Here is a 16,554-nt window from a genome sequence, read left to right as displayed (position 1 = left end):
TCAGTGAACAGAGCCCTGCTTGTCCTCAGTGGACAGAGCCCTGCTTGTCCTCAGTGCTCAGAGGCTTGCTTGTACTCAGTGTACAGAGGCCTGCTTGTCCTCAGTGTACAGAGGCCTGCTTGTCCTCAATGTACAGAGCCCTGCTTGTCCTCCATGTACAGAACCCTGCTTGTCCTCAGTGTACAGAGCCCTGCTTGTCCTCAATGCACAGAGGCCTGCTTGTCCTCAGTGTACAGAGCCCTGCTTGTCATCAGTGCACAGAGTCCTGCTTGTCCTCAGTGCTCAGAGGCTTGCTTGTCCTCAGTGTACAGAGGCCTGTTTGTCCTCAGTGTACAGAGGCCTGCTTGTCCTCAATGTACAGAGCCCTGCTTGTCCTCCATGTACAGAGCCCTGCTTGTCCTCAGTGTACAGAGCCCTGCTTGTCCTCAGTGTACAGAGCCCTGCTTGTCCTCAGTGTACAGAGCCCTGCTTGTCCTCAGTGCACAGAGCCCTGCTTGTCTTGAGTGTACAGAGCCCTGCTTGTCCTCAGTGTACAGAGCCCTGCTTGTCCTTAGTGTACAGAGCCTTGCTTGTCCTCAGTGCACCGAGCCCTGCTTGTCCTCAGTGCACAGAGCCCTGCTTGTCCTCAGTGCACAGAGCTCTGCTTGTCCTCACTGCACAGAGCCCTGCTTGTCCTCAGTGTACAGAGCCCTGCTTGTCCTCAGTGTACAGAGCCCTGCTTGTCCTCAGTGTACAGAACCCTGCTTTTCCTCAGTGTACAGAGCCCTGCTTGTCCTCAGTGTACAGAGCCCTGCTTGTCCTCAGTGCACAGAGCCCTGCTTGTCCTCACTGCACAGAGCCCTGCTTGTCCTCAGTGCTCAGAGCCCTGCTTGTCCTAAGTGTACAGAGCCCTGCTTGTCCTCACTGCACAGAGCCCTGCTTGTCCTCACTGCACAGAGCCCTGCTTGTCCACCCTCACTTCCTGTATTTGGTCTCCTCACAGAGATACACAGGCAATAGCTGCAGGGACAAAAGTATACATATTTTTTAACCAATGTATATCACAAATATACATATATTGTATTATGTATTATCTACATTATGTTAAAAGTTTTTGTTAACGACAAGTACACTTTAAGGCCCTGCTCACCTCTGCGTGATATAGAACCTTTGACCAACCCATAAATTTTAGATTTTATAATAGCATTTTGTTTTTTATTGCAGGCAGAACTGGGTAGTTGTCTATAATAGTTGTCTAATTATGTTTACTGTTTCCCATTTCACTCAATAAGATCCATGGGGATCTTCAATTCTGATCCCTAAAAATGGATCCATCAGAAAGGGAACTCTTGAAGAGGACCTGTGGCCAACCTAAAAAGCTTTTTTTTTTTTTTATAAATAACTAAGGGTGTCCTGATTACATGGCTTTTTACAGTTTTTGCTACTTCTGTTCCCGAGATATGTAAGAATGCCTGGGAATTCAGGGAATCAGTCAGATGAGCGTAAACTTAATTTTAATACTGAGAGTGAATATCAGGTGATGAGTACAATTATACAGTCAGGGGGTGTGGATGTTTTACATTGAGAGGTGTGTATGCCTAATAAAACATAACCGTATAATCACGCCCATCACTTCTACTATTAGGTGAATGTGATGGGTGTATCAAGAAACTTCCACTAATAAGTGGATCAAGAAACTCTGTAAACAGAGCACCCTAAGCTATTTCATAATTTTTTTTTTTTTTTTGGGGGGGGGGGGGTTGGGGTTGGTCACAGTTCATAGGTTTTTAATGATCAAATGAAAGTATTACAGATCCTAATGGACCTCATTGACTGAAATGAGATAATGATATACATCAGGTCTCTATTTTTTAATGGGTTAAATAGTATAGGCAACAATGCTGTTCTGAGGATAACCAAAACCAGGCAGTTACTGACTAGCCTACTTGTTATCAGAAATATCCCACTTAAATGATTGGCAATATAAATATAATAATTTATCCACATTTATTTGTAAAATAGATAGGAATAGTATAAAGTGGAGACAACTGGCAATATAAATAGAGCCTATCTGTACCTGCTATTACTTTTTCATTCTAATCAGTTTTCTGTTTGTTTGTTTTCTTTTCAGAATGAGGGAAGCATAGGAAATGTTGATAGTGATGATTATGAGGAGGTTTTCAGAACTTCATCAAAAAGTGGTAACAGATGTGAGGTAAGTGGGACAATTACACACCCAAACTAAAACTGTCAGTAATGAGGAAAACATGCAAAGTTCATAGATATATTTGCAGTGCATTTAGGGGAACACTAGACCAAATGTCTTTCCTACAGGTTTACGTACACAAATACAACCCATTATAGGGTACTCCACTGGCCAGCGTTCGTAACTAAATGTTCTAAACACTGTTTTCACGATGCGGGGGGTCTGCCATGCCCATCATGACGTCACAGCCATGCCCCCTCAATGCATGTCTATGGGAGAGGGCAGGCATGACGACAGCCACGCCCCCTCCCATAGACTAACATTGAGGGGGCATGGCCATGACCTCTCGAGGGGCGTGACCGACCCCCGCAGCGTGAAAACAGCGTTCAGAACATTTAGTTCCGAACGCTGGTCAGTGGAGTAAACCTTTAACAGGGCTGTGGAGTCATTGGCAGTTTTGGGTGGAGCTAGAGTCAGAGTTGAAATAATTAAACGGACTTCACTTCAAAATCAAAAGCATGTCAACATTACTTTTCTGACAAAATATTAACAGTCTTAGGTTTTAGAACGCAGCCACATTACGTCATGGAGTCATACGTCATTTTTAATTTTTACAAGGGTTAATAGGAGAAAATGCCCCCCAAAATTTGTAACCCCATCTCTTCTGAGTATGGAAACACCACATATGTGGAGGTCAAGTGCACTGCGGGCGCACTACGATGCTCAGAAGAGAAGGAGTCATATTTGGCTTTTGCAAATCAAATTTTGCTCAAATGATTTTGGGGGGCATGTCCCATTTAGGAAGCCCCTATGGTGCCAGGACAGCAAAAAAAACAACATGGCATACTATTTTGGAAACTACACCCCTCAAGGAACGTAACTAGGAGTACAGTGAGACTAAACACCCCACAGGTGTTTCACAACTTTTCGTTAAAGTTGGATGTGTAAATTATTATATATTTTTTTCACAAAAATGCTAGTTTTCCCCCAAATTTTACATATTTACAAGGGGTAATAGGAGAAAATGCCCCCCAAAATTTGTAACCCCATCTCTTCTGAGTATGGAAACACCACATATGTGGATGTCAAGTGCTCTGTTGGCGCACTACAATGCTCAGAAGAGAAGGAGTCATATTTGGCTTTTGAAAATCTAATTTTGCTGAAATGGTTTTGGGGGGACATGTCCCATTTAGGAAGCCCCTATGGTGCCAGGACAGCAAAAAAAAAAAACACATGGCATACCATTTTGAAAACTACACCCCTCAAAGAACGTAACAAGGGGTACAGTGAGCCTTAACACCCCCACAGGTGTTTCACGACTTTTCGTTAAAGTTGGATGTGTAAATGATTTTTTTTTTTCACTAAAATGCTAGTTTCCCCCAAATTTTACATTTTTACAAGGGGTAATAGGAGAAAATGCCCACCAAAATTTGTAACCCCATCTCTTCTGAGTATGGAAACACCACATATGTGGATGTCAAGTGCTCTGTTGGCGCACTACAATGCTCAGAAGAGAAGGAGTCATATTTGGCTTTTGCAAATCTAATTTTGCTGAAATGGTTTTGTGGGAGCATGTCCCATTTAGGAAGCCCCTATGGTGCCAGGACAGCAAAAAAAAAACCACATGGCATACTATTTTGGAAACTACACCCCTCAAGGAACATAACAAGGGGTACAGTGAGCCTTAACACCCCACAGGTGTTTGACGACTTTGAATGTGTAAATGAATAATTTTTTTTTTTTTACTAAAATGATGTTTTTCCTAAAATTTTAAATTTTTACAAGGTGTAATAGGAGAAAATGTCCCCCAAAATATGTAACCCCATCTCTTCTGAGTATGGAAGTGCCCCATGTGTGGATGTCAAGGGCTCTGCTGGCGCACTACAATGCTCAGAAGAGAAGGAGTCACATTTTGCTGAAATGGAGGGGCATGTCACATATAGTGCCAGAACAGCAAAAAATTTAAAAAAATTGTAAATACATTTCTTTGGAGTAAGGACATACCTCATATCTGGGCGTAGATCGGCTCTGCTCACTGGTCACGGAGGAACAGGAGGGCAGTCAGGGGCCTGGAGCTTCTAGACAGCTGCCTATGGAGCCAGAACAGTGGGACCCCCCCCCCTCAAGGGGTATTATATGGGGTACACTAATAACTAACAAGGGGTACAGTGGGACATAAAATTATAAAACAGGTTATGTTCCCAGAATGATGACCCAAAGCATAGCCAAAGCTAAAAAAAATATGCCCACCCCAAACCCTATGCACCGAATCATCATTCTGGGAATGTGACGTGTGTGGCCGTCCCTAACCTGTTGCCTTGAGGCAACATAAAAAGTCCCCGATGATAGTGACTCAGTGACCCATGACCCATTTTTGGAAAAAATACCCCCAGAGGTCTTATCAGTTGTTTTATGGGGTTAAAATTTGGAATGTACTCTGGACTTGGTACATTGGGGTCAAATTATGGAAAATTTTAATGAAGAGGGAAAATTTAGTACTCCATGGAAGTGTGATACTCCCTGAAGCAGTCCTTAATGCAGAGCCCCGGATGATCGGGGCAAGTGTCACACTGAGTGGTGGTGTCCTTCCGTATCCCCCTCCTGTTACACACTCTGCATTTTTTCTGGCACCTATAACTCCAGTTTCTTGGGAAGTCTGGCCTGCTCTTTCCCGGTCAGCAAAGATCAGGACCTTTAGGACTTCCTCTTGGAACTGTAGGTATGTCCCTGTGTTGCCAGCGTTCTGGTACAGTACAAAAGAGTTGTACATGGCAACCTGTACCATGTAGACCGCAACTTTTTTGTACCATACACATGTTTTCCGCTGGCCATGTATGGCTTGAGGACTTGATCTGAGAGATCAACTCCCCCCATATACTGATTGTAGTCCAGAATACAATCAGGCTTGAGGACCGTTGTTGTGGTACCTCGCACAGGGACAGGTGAGCTGCCGTTACCATGAATAGTGGTCAGCATAAGGACATCCCTCTTATCCTTATACTTGACCAGAAACAGGTTTTCATAGGTAAGGGCACGGGACTCACCCTTGGGAATAGGTGTCTGGATCAAATTTAGAGGGAGGCCTCTCTGGTTTCTCCGCACGGTCCCACAAGCGGACGTGGATCTGGCGGCAAGGGATGTGAAGAGAGTTATGCTGGTATAAAAGTTGTCCACGTACACGTGGTAGCCCTTATCCAGCAATGGGTACATAAGGTCCCAAACGATTTTCCCGCTAACACCCAGAGTGGGGGAACAATCTGGGGGTTCAATACGGGAATCTTGTCCCTCATACACTCTAAACTTGAGAGTGTACCCGGAGGTACTCTCACAAAGTTTATAGAGCTTCACGCCATACCGTGCCCGCTTTGAGGGAATATACTGGTGGAAGATGAGTCTCCCCTTAAAACTGATAAGAGACTCATCAACCGAGAGCTCCCTAAGCGGTAGATCCGGTACATTTGCCTGGGGGGTCGGACTCCTAGTACGAGTGGCATCACCACTCGCACTAGTGCCAGCCACTGGGGCACAATAATGGGGGTGCGTGGCCTCGCCTGGTGGCATCTCCGCCGCCTTCTGGGGGGCTCATCATCACTACTAGATGATGAGGAGGACAAGGAAGAACACAGGAATGTTGGATCTTCCTCGTCCTCACTGGCGGGGGAGTGTGTAGTGAGTGCTTGGTGTAACTATGTATAACTGTGAGTGATTAGTAATCACACACCGTTATGTGAGCAAAAAAAAAAAACGCTATGGCCCAAAAAAAAGGGGGGCAAATCACAGCGCCCTGAACCCCTAATAGGGGCTGGGTCACGCTAAAAAAAAGATGAGGCATACTCTTGAGCCCTATTAGGGGGTCAGGGGGGGGGGGGTTTATTTGTTTTACTTTTAGTTTTTTACTATTTTTTTTTACTTTATTACATGGATTTCCCTACCCTTCCCTCTGGTTGATTCTGTCCCTGATCTAAGGAATCTTTGGGTCTCCTGAGGCGATCCGATGGGGGCCCCTGGCTCCTCTTGCAGCTCTGACCGCTGAACCCAGCTAACGGTCAGCGCTGCAGAGGATGCCGTTTAACCCTTCCCCTGCCACCTGCTATTGGCTGGACAATCGTTCAGCCAATAGCAGCTCTCCTGGGGGGGGGGGGGGGGGGGAATCGCCACCTCCCCATAGATACAGTAGGTGATAGGTGGTGTATTTTACACCCCCGATCACCTTGTATCTCCGGGTCATCGGGTCACACGTAACCCGTAAGACCCGGAATTGCGCAAATCACAAGTGCGATTTCACTTGTGATTTGCGCCGATCGCCGACATGGGGGGGTCTGATGACCCCCCTCGACATTTGCGCGGGGTACCTGCTGATTGATTTCAGCAGTCACTCTAGTCCGATCCCTGCCCGGTGCGCGGCAGGGACCGGAATTCCCACGGGCGTACCTGTATGCCCTGGGTCCTTAAGACCCAGGTACAGAAGGCGTATGCATACGCCCTAGGTCCTGTACGGGTTAAAGAGGTGATAGTGAGCACAGAGGCTGTATGGAGGTACACACAGTGTTCAACATTCTAGTACAGTGGAGTCATAGGTACTCTGTTTGCCGCCATAGGTTGCCTACTGAGGACTGTATTTTTGAGACCTTCTCCCAAAAAGCAACTACTCAGATTTATCAATCTGTCTCAGACAAAAATGTGTCTGATTTTGCTGAACGATTTTGAGCTGTGATTGGTTACTATCTGTTTCACACATTTTTGTCTCAAACACATTGATACACCTGGGCCAATGCTTCTACATGAGAGGATCTCTGTAATACAGCATCTAATGGGTCATCTAATACAGCATTCAATTTGAAAAATCTCTGGTTAATAATCAGAAGCATAGAGGTGTAGCTCCTCAGACTACATCATGTGCACAACTCACATAAAAGTCAATGGATTTCTGTTGATTTCAGTACAGTGTCAGTGCTGTCTGTTTATGAAGCAATAAATGGTGCTTACTGAGATCAATAGGCCATCTATGTAATTCATGCTCACAGAGAATTCATGCAGAAGCTATCGAGTCGTAAAATGTTACCGATTCTAATCATTCCCAATTCATTACTTATATGGGTCACAGTGTATTCATATGTAATGTAAATATAGGTCATAGGGCAGTAATGGGTTAAACATATGCATATACCCCTGTTATCCAATGGAGGCCAAAAGTGTGTCACTTTGTTCATGTGGTGTCTGTCAGGGTTTAATGGGCCGTACGTTCAACTAATATTTATTAAATGGGGTTATCCAGTGAAATAATATTTTAGCACTGCCTAATAAAACTATTAAATCTTTAAACTCACCTTTCTTGCTCCCTCATAGTCTCAGGTATCGGAACGCCCCATCTCTAGCCAATCTCCTCTGACAGTCTGCTTCCTTGAAGCCGGCCAAACCTGTAGACAAGACATCACTACACTACTATGCCTATCACTGGCCACAGTGATGTCCTGCCTCGCCAGTGATTGCTAAGCAGCACTTCTCCTGGCTGCAGACGCTACGATCTGATGCATGCTATGTATGTATTAGGTCTGCGGAGCAACTCACCCGGTTTTGGTGTAGTCAATTCAAACGATCGGTGTTGCGATCAGCACCACGTGTGGCCTGATGCCTGATCTCCCCCCGTAACATCTTCTGCCTCCCGCTGCACCTCTGCCTGACGGCGATGTTGATCGCAACACCGATCGTTTGAATTGACTACACCAAAACCGGGTGAGTTGCTCCGCTATCTTCTCTATTGTGGACATTGATTTTGCTTGTATCATTGGTGTAGAGCAGCACCCACAGGGGAACAATACACCTGTTACATCAAATTTTATACCAAGAGGATTTAAGTTGACAGGTATATGGGGCTGTGCCGGATCTGTTTGTTCTTTTGTGATTGTATGTATTACCGTAGGTCTGTTTTGAGCACAAATAAAAGCAATGCAAGCTATTTTACACATTAAGGATGTAGACAGTTTTGGAATCAAAGGGGTCCTCTGGAGGAAAACAAATGTTTTTAAATCAACTGTTGCCAGAAAGTTATACAGATTTGTAAATTTAAAATCTTATGCCTTCCAATACTTATCAGCTGCTGTATGCCCCAATGGAAGTTGTGTAGTTCTTTCCAGTCTTACCACAGTGCTCTGTGGGGATTTGCTCCCACTCTAAACAGTTCCTGACATGGACAGAGGTGTCAGCAGAGAGAACTGTGGTCAGACTGGAAACAAACACACAACTTCCTCTGCAGCATACAGCAGCTGATAAGTACTGGAAGAATTAAGATTTTTAAATAGAAGTAATTTACAAATCTCTATAACTAGTTGATTTGGAATGGTTTTTCCTCCAGAGTAACCCTTCAATGACCAAGACCCATTTTTTTAAAGACACGTGTCTCTTTAAGTGGTAATAATTTTATAATGCTTTTACTTATCTAAGTGATTCTGAGATTGCTTAGATTGTGAGATTTTCATGACATGTTGTGCTTTATGTTACTGGTAATTTTATGTGTACTCATTTTATGCAATGCTCCAAAAGTTCCTGATATATTGGAAAAATTTGTACATTTTTAGGGACCAGTGCAGATTTTAAGTGGATTTGAGGGGCCTGTACGTTGGAAACGCTCATAAATAAACCCATTTTAAAAACTTTTACCCCTCAAGCATTCAGAATGATATTTAGAAAATTTATTTATCTTATAAGTGTTTCACAGAACTTAAAGCAAAGTGGAGGCAGAATTTAAAAATGTAATTTTTTTCCAGATATTCCATTTTAATCATTTTAATCTAATTCTGATGTATTTAGAAATAACTCATATATAGCCCTTGTGCTCTATTTGATTTGAATACAAACCTTATACATGAAGGAGCACATACATAAGGGGTTTTGGGGCTTACTTTCATACAGTATATTTTGCAGACGTCATATATAGCTGCAGAGGCCTTGGGTACCAATACAATTTTGGGAGACAAGTTTACATTTTATTGATACTTTTCTGCAGCACATGAGACATGTTTATCGTGTTGAGGCACATGGGACACACTGATTCTGCCGTTATTTTTTTTTAACGTTGTTCTCCATGCAGTATATATATCATGTTGACGCTAATCTGCAGGTTGCTTTGTATCCTTTTTTTAAGACTTACTACATTTATATAATAAAAATAAAAAAATCTAGGAAAAAAAATCATATTTGTGTGTCACCATAATCTAAGAGGCATTACTTTTTTATAATTTCTTCTCCATTGGAGCTGTATGGGGTCTTTTTTTGCTATGTTTTTCTTGTGGTACTATTTTGGGGTATATATGACATTTTAATCACTTATTTTATTTTTAAGAAGGTAGGATGACGTCACGATCGGAGCCCAGCAGTATGAGGCAGCTGGCTCCCACTAGTATAGCAGAATAATTTACATGTATGGCGGTATGTGTTAAGGGTTTAATCCAACCTGCTGGGATCGTTTTTATTTCCAAACCAAACCATCATATAAACATACTTGTCAACTTTTGAGAATGGGCATCATGGAGATAGCTACATGTGTAAGAACTAGTGGAGTACATAGTGCGCAATGCAAAATTCTTCATATGTCCTGTCCATTTGTAGAGGCCTATATTGCTGTAGCTTCTGCCGAGGCCTGATTAACTGGGTTATCAATTTAAAAATAAAATGTAAAGGTCCCAAATGCACTAAAATAACAAACTGCTACTTACCTTCCCACCTATTCCTGCATTCTGCCTTCGGTTGGCGATTTAATGTTAGCGGACATTACGTGACTTCCGCTGTAAATCACGCTCTGTACTCCTGGCATCACTACTAAGTGACAGGAGCTATGATATCAAGAGTGCAGGGCATGACGGCAGAGGCTGCCAACTGTTTACATCAGGGACATTACTAGAGTCTTAAAAGGAAACTGTGAGCTCCATATCAGGTATAAATCTGCAGTAAATCTTCTTTGATCTGAGTCATTTACTTTCCCCTTTCTTCTTCATCTGGTCCAGATCACCATGACTCATGTTTGCAGAACCTAGAGGACAAATATCAAAGACCCCTTAACTTTACAACATCCTGACCCTCTCCACCCCACCCCCATAGTGCCCACAATAGTAATCATGTCTCCTCTCTTGAATAGAATATTAGACAGCTGTTTAGTAAAGGCCTCAAAGAGAGTAATGTATAGGAGACAATAACTATTTGCCTGTTACTTCAAATATTTGGGTATTTTAGAACCTATAATTGTTTCAGCATATAACACTTGGGAGTTTCAGTGTCGCATACTTCGGGGCGCTACTAGCTTTATTTCTAGTTTTTTTCTCCTAGTATGGGAGGCTACTAGATCATCAAGAGGTAACACACAGGCAAGGGGACAACACAGTAATGGCATGTATGTGCTGCCTGGGTACATTCGGTCCTTGATCCCCAATCCTCAGTTCTGATTAGTAAGTTTCATGTATTATACACATAATGTTATTTATGTGCTGTACTTTGTGCCCATGCCTACTAAAATGCTAATTTTATCTTGATATGCACAAGTAATTCACAATTTTTACTTCAGTATTTCAAGTTATTTTATTTATATACATCTTGCCACAAGAGGGAGATCTGCTATTACAAATAGCCCCATAGTTCCCTTTAGTAAACTGTAATATTCTAAAACAATGTACACACATGCAGTATGCCAGTAATATGAAAACATAGCAGAACCCGAAGAAGTTAGTGCCATAGATCAATATAGCTATGTAATCAGGCTGTTATTTTGGTTTCTATACCTATGATAAAAGCCAAAACAACTGTGCCTGGGTCAAGTGTTTAAAGCAATGTGCAGTCTCAAGTGTTTATAGTTATGCTACTGAACTAGTAGCAGTACTGAGAACCCAAGCCTGCTTCTAGGAACATGATATTGCGATCTGATTCTGAACTCAGATCCCAGCTGTTTAAAGGGGATATTCACGATAAGGTGATTTTAGTATGTACCTGGCAGACAGTAATGGACATGCTTAGGAAGGATCTGTGCTTGTCTTGGGGATAAATGGCTATGTTGAGAGATTACCATAATACTGTGGCTAGCTTTTTGTGAACTAGCATTTCCTGTTTCAGTTTTCTTTTTTTGACTACAAATCCCATAATTAAATTTTTTCCCTCCCACACACCAGCCTCGCCAAACATAAATGAACTGCATCCATTCAAAAGACCTGTGGTTTTCAATCAGGGTTTTCAATCAAGCAATCCCTCCACCCATTGAAGCAGACAGGCTCCCTGTCATCAGCTTACTAGTGAGTCAGGTCTCGACCGCATTGCAACCTGGGAAAAATGTCAGACAACAGTAATTTTGTATGCTGTTAAAAATAAATCTTGGGGTGAAAATCACAGAAGAATTGTGAGAAAACCGTCAACACAGGTACATACACTATATTATGAACTACACTAACTTTACAGCCCCTGTAGCATAGTCAAATAAAGAAAATTCCTGGAATACCCCTTTAACCCCATAGATAGATTCTGTGTTCAACAGCAACAGTGACAACAAGAGATTCCTTTGTCAACCCATCTACTCTCTGTGATGTGATTGTGAGGCTCTGATGGGTTGCCAAGGCAGTTGGGTCCTAACATGATAAAACTATCATATCATCGTCTAGAGGGACTAAAATACATTTTTGAATATATTCTAATAAATAAAAAAACAGGGTAAAAAAGTGTGCTTTTTTAACACTTGCAAAAAAAGAAACAAACATATATGCAATCCTTAACCCCCCAACGGGTGTGTTACGCCGAGCGCTCCGGGTCCCTGCTCCTCCCCGGAGCGCTCACGGCGTCTCTCTCCCTGCAGTGCCCCCGTCAGACCCGCTGACCGGGAGCGCTGCACTGACATTGCCGGCGGGGATGCGATTCGCACAGCGGGACGCGCCCGCTCGCGAATCGCATCCCAAGTCACTTACCCGTCCCGGTCCCCGGCTGTCATGTGCTGGCGCGCGCGGCTCCGCTCTCTAGGGCGCGCGCCAGCTCTCTGAGACTTAAAGGGCCAGTGCACCAATGATTGGTGCCTGGCCCAATTAGCTTAACTGGCTTCCACCTGCTCCCTGGCTATATCACATCACTTCCCCTGCACTCCCTGGCCGGATCTTGTTGCCTTGTGCCAGTGAAAGCGTTTAGTGTTGTCCAAGCCTGTGTTACCTGATCTCCTGCTATCCATATTGACTACGAACCTTGCCGCCTGCCCCGACCTTCTGCTACGTCTGACCTTGCCTCTGCCTAGTCCTTCTGTCCCACGCCTTCTCAGCAGTCAGCGAGGTTGAGCCGTTGCTATTGGATACGACCTGGTTGCTACTGCCGCAGCAAGACCATCCCGCTTTGCGGCGGGCTCTGTTGAACACCAATAGCCTCTTAGAACCGGTCCACCAGCACGGTCCACGCCAATCCCTCGCTGACACAGTGGATCCACAACCCGTAAGCCGAATCGTGACAGTAGGTCCGGCCATGGATCCCGCTGAGGTGCCGCTGCCAAGTCTCGCTGACCTTCCCACGGTGGTCGCTCAGCAATCGCAGCAGATTGCCCAACAAGGACAGCAGCTGTCGCAGTTGACCGCCATGTTACAGCAACTTCTGCCTCTGCTACAGCAGCAACCATCTCCTCCGCCAGCTCCTGCACCTCCTCCGCAGCGAGTGGCCGCTCCTAGCCTCCGCTTGTCCCTGCCGGACAAATTTGATGGGGACTCTAGACTCTGCCATGGATTTTTGTCTCAATGTTCCCTGCATATGGAGATGTTGTCGGACTTGTTTCCTACAGAACGTTCTAAGGTGGCGTTCGTAGTGAGCCTTCTTTCAGGAAAAGCCTTGTCTTGGGCCACACCGCTCTGGGACCGCAATGATCCTGCCACAGCCACAGTCCAGTCCTTCTTCGCTGAAGTCCGTAGTGTCTTCGAGGAACCAGCCCGAGCATCTTCTGCCGAGACTGCCCTGCTGAACCTGGTCCAGGGTAATTCTTCAGTAGGCGAGTACGCCATCCAATTTCGTACTCTTGCTTCCGAATTATCTTGGAATAACGAGGCTCTCTGCGCGACCTTTAAAAAAGGCCTATCCAGTAACATCAAAGATGTGCTGGCCGCACGAGAGATTCCTGCCAACCTGCAAGAACATCCATTTGGCCACCCGCATTGACATGCGTTTTTCTGAGAGACATCAGGAGCTCCGCCAGGAAAAAGACTTAGATCTCTGGGCACCTCTCCCACAGTATCCTTTGCAATCTACGCCTGGGCCTCCCGCCGAGGAGGAAATGCAAGTGGATCGGTCTCGCCTGACCCAGGAAGAGAGGAATCGCCGTAGGGAAGAAAATCTTTGTCTGTACTGTGCCAGTACCGAGCATTTCTTGGTGGATTGCCCTATTCGTCCTCCACGTCTAGGAAACGCACGCACGCACCAAGCTCACGTGGGTGTGGCGTCTCTTGGTTCGAAGTCTGCTTCTCCACGTCTCACGGTGCCCGTGCGGATTTCTCCTTCTGCCAACTCCTCCCTCTCAGCCGTGGCCTGCTTGGACTCTGGTGCCTCTGGGAATTTTATTTTGGATTCTTTGGTGAATAAATTCTGCATCCCGGTGACCCGTCTCGTCAAGCCGCTCTACATTTCCGCGGTCAACGGAGTTAGATTGGATTGCACCGTGCGTTACCGCACAAAACCCCTCTTAATGTGCATTGGACCCCATCACGAAATGATTGAATTTTTCGTCCTTCCCAACTGCACCTCTGAGGTCCTCCTCGGTCTGCCATGGCTCCGGCTTCATTCTCCCACCCTTGACTGGACCACCGGGGAGATCAAGAACTGGGACTCCGCTTGCCACAAGAAATGCCTCTCCCCCCCTCCCAGTCCCGTCAGGCAAGCCTCAGTGCCTCCTCCTACACCTGGTTCCCCCAAGGCTTATCTGGACTGTGCCTTGCCTCCTCATGGCCCCCGTCCTGGTGACACCCTGCCCCGTGCCAAGCTTCACCCTCTGCCCTCCCTCCCCATTCCCACTCCTGCTGTACGGCCTGCCTTTGAGGAAACCCTTCAATCACTCCCGGTGTCCTCATCCCATGGGAAGCAGTTGCCGGACAAAGAAAGGGGGAGACCTAAGGGGGGGGGGGGTACTGTTACGCCGAGCGCTCCGGGTCCCTGCTCCTCCCCGGAGCGTTCACAGCGTCTCTCTCCCTGCAGCGCCCCGGTCAGACCCGCTGACCGGGAGTGCTGCACTGACATTGCCGGCGGGGATGCGATTCGCACAGCGGGACGCACCCGCTCGCGAATCGCATCCCAAGTCACTTACCCGTCCCGGTCCCCGGCTGTCATGTGCTGGGGCGCGCGGCTCCGCTCTCTAGGGCGCGCGCGCGCGCCAGCTCTCTGAGCCTTAAAGGGCCAGTGCACCAATGATTGGTGCCTGGCCCAATTAGCTTAATTGGCTTCCACCTGCTCCCTGGCTATATCACATCACTTCCCCTGCACTCCCTGGCCGGATCTTGTTGCCTTGTGCCAGTGAAAGCGTTTAGTGTTGTCCAAGCCTGTGTTACCTGATCTCCTGCTATCCATATTGACTACGAACCTTGCCACCTGCCCCGACCTTCTGCTACGTCTGACCTTGCCTCTGCCTAGTCCTTCTGTCCCACGCCTTCTCAGCAGTCAGCGAGGTTGAGCCGTTGCTAGTGGATACGACCTGGTTGCTACTGCCGCAGCAAGACCATCCCGCTTTGCGGCGGGCTCTGGTGAACACCAGTAGCCTCTTAGAACCGGTCCACCAGCACGGTCCACGCCAATCCCTCGCTGACACAGTGGATCCACAACCTGTAAGCCGAATCGTGACAGGGTGTGGACCTGCTGTGTTATGTAACCGGTTTGACTATGGGACAAACTTGGGAGCGCTGTCTAATTATCCTCTAGGTTTTCACCCTTCATTCTGATCCAGAATGTGAAAGTTAGACTTCTGCTGCTAGAGGAATACCAGGTCACTGTCCCAAGAGTGGTCCCAGTATAGGTAATGGCTGGCCAGGCAGGCCACACAGCCCTGATATCAGGCCCCGGTAATACAGGCAGAGGTGAGGCTGGTATAACAGGTCAGCTGCCTGGTGGTAATAGGTGAAGACACAGCACAGTTCTCATTTTTCAAATGAAAATAAAATAAATATTTGGTATTGTCACATATGTAATTGCCTGATTTTTTTTTTAAATAAAACATTATTGATCTTCAACAGTGAATGGCTTAACGAAAAACTAAAGAAAACCCCAAAAATGCAGATTTTTGATTAAATCATTTATCAGAAAAAAGTTAACAAAAAGACATTGTAAAGTCCCATCTAAACTAAAACAGTAGCCATAAATACTACAGATTATTGCACAAAATATGTTTAATAGTCGGAATAAAGTGATTTTAAGCAAACTTATTTTGTTGAAAAAATATGTAAATATGGATATCATTGTAATTGCATTGACCCCCCCAGAACAAAGATAAAATGTCAGTTTTACAGTGAAGTACAATGCGTAAAAAACAAGTTTTTACCTCTAGTATGATGGTTTTTTGCCTTCCTCTGGATCAACTCATAGGGACTTATTAGGGATATAGGTTGAACTTGATGGACTCTGGTCTTTTTTCATCCTTACGAACTATGTTACTAAAGGACATCTATATTGATGAATTTTACATATTCCTGTTCCCGGGCTGCAAAAATAAACAAAACAAACTTTGACTAACCTTCCTACGTTCCCCCATTGCTCCAGTATCGGCCTCACAGTCCTCCACTGCGATCCTCATGCTGCTTCCTGGGGACTGGAACGTCACAGAGCCGTCAGCGTATCACGTGTCATGTAATTAAAAAAATAATTAATACACATATTTGGTATCACTGCATGTGTAAAAGTCTGAACTGTCAAAACATATTGTTAATTATCCCGTACGGTGAACGGCGTAAACGTAAAAAAAAAGTCACATTTTATTAAAAAAATTAAAATGAATAAAAACTAAAATATAAGCAAAAGAGATACCGTTAAAAACGCAAAAAATTAATCCCTCATACCGCCCCATATACAAAAAAATTTGAAAGTTATAGGTAGTCAAAATAGGGCAATTTTAACCATACTAATTTAGTTAAAACAGTTTGAGATTTTTTTTAAGCGGTACAATAAAAGAAAAGCAAATAACATGGGTATCATTTTAATCGTATTGACCCACAAAATAAAGAAAACATTTTTACCGTAAAGTGTACAGCGTGAAAACAAAACCTTCCACAATTTGCTAAATTGTGGTTTTCTTTTCAATTTTAATATTTTATGGGTTAGTAATCTCTGATGACTCGGGACACATGTCTCGGGAACCGCCCAGTTTAGAAGAGGTTTGCTATGGGAATTTGCTTCTA

General features: G+C 44.9%; 1 protein-coding gene across 6 annotated transcripts in view; it reads left to right on the top strand.

The window, feature by feature from the left end:
* Nucleotides 1-16,554, top strand: part of COBL (cordon-bleu WH2 repeat protein) — a 612,569-nt gene that overhangs the window by 309,438 nt on the left and 286,577 nt on the right. For all 6 annotated transcript variants that reach the window (XM_056520341.1, XM_056520342.1, XM_056520339.1 and 3 more), the window contains one exon: nt 2,111-2,194. In XM_056520341.1, coding sequence (XP_056376316.1) covers nt 2,111-2,194 — 84 coding nt within the window. The remainder of the gene's footprint in view (nt 1-2,110; nt 2,195-16,554) is intronic.

The sequence above is a fragment of the Hyla sarda genome, chromosome 5 (genome assembly GCF_029499605.1).
Source record: "Hyla sarda isolate aHylSar1 chromosome 5, aHylSar1.hap1, whole genome shotgun sequence".
Lineage (NCBI taxonomy): Eukaryota > Metazoa > Chordata > Amphibia > Anura > Hylidae > Hyla > Hyla sarda.
Note: the sequence above shows the minus strand (reverse complement) of the source record. Positions and strands in the feature narration are given on the sequence as shown.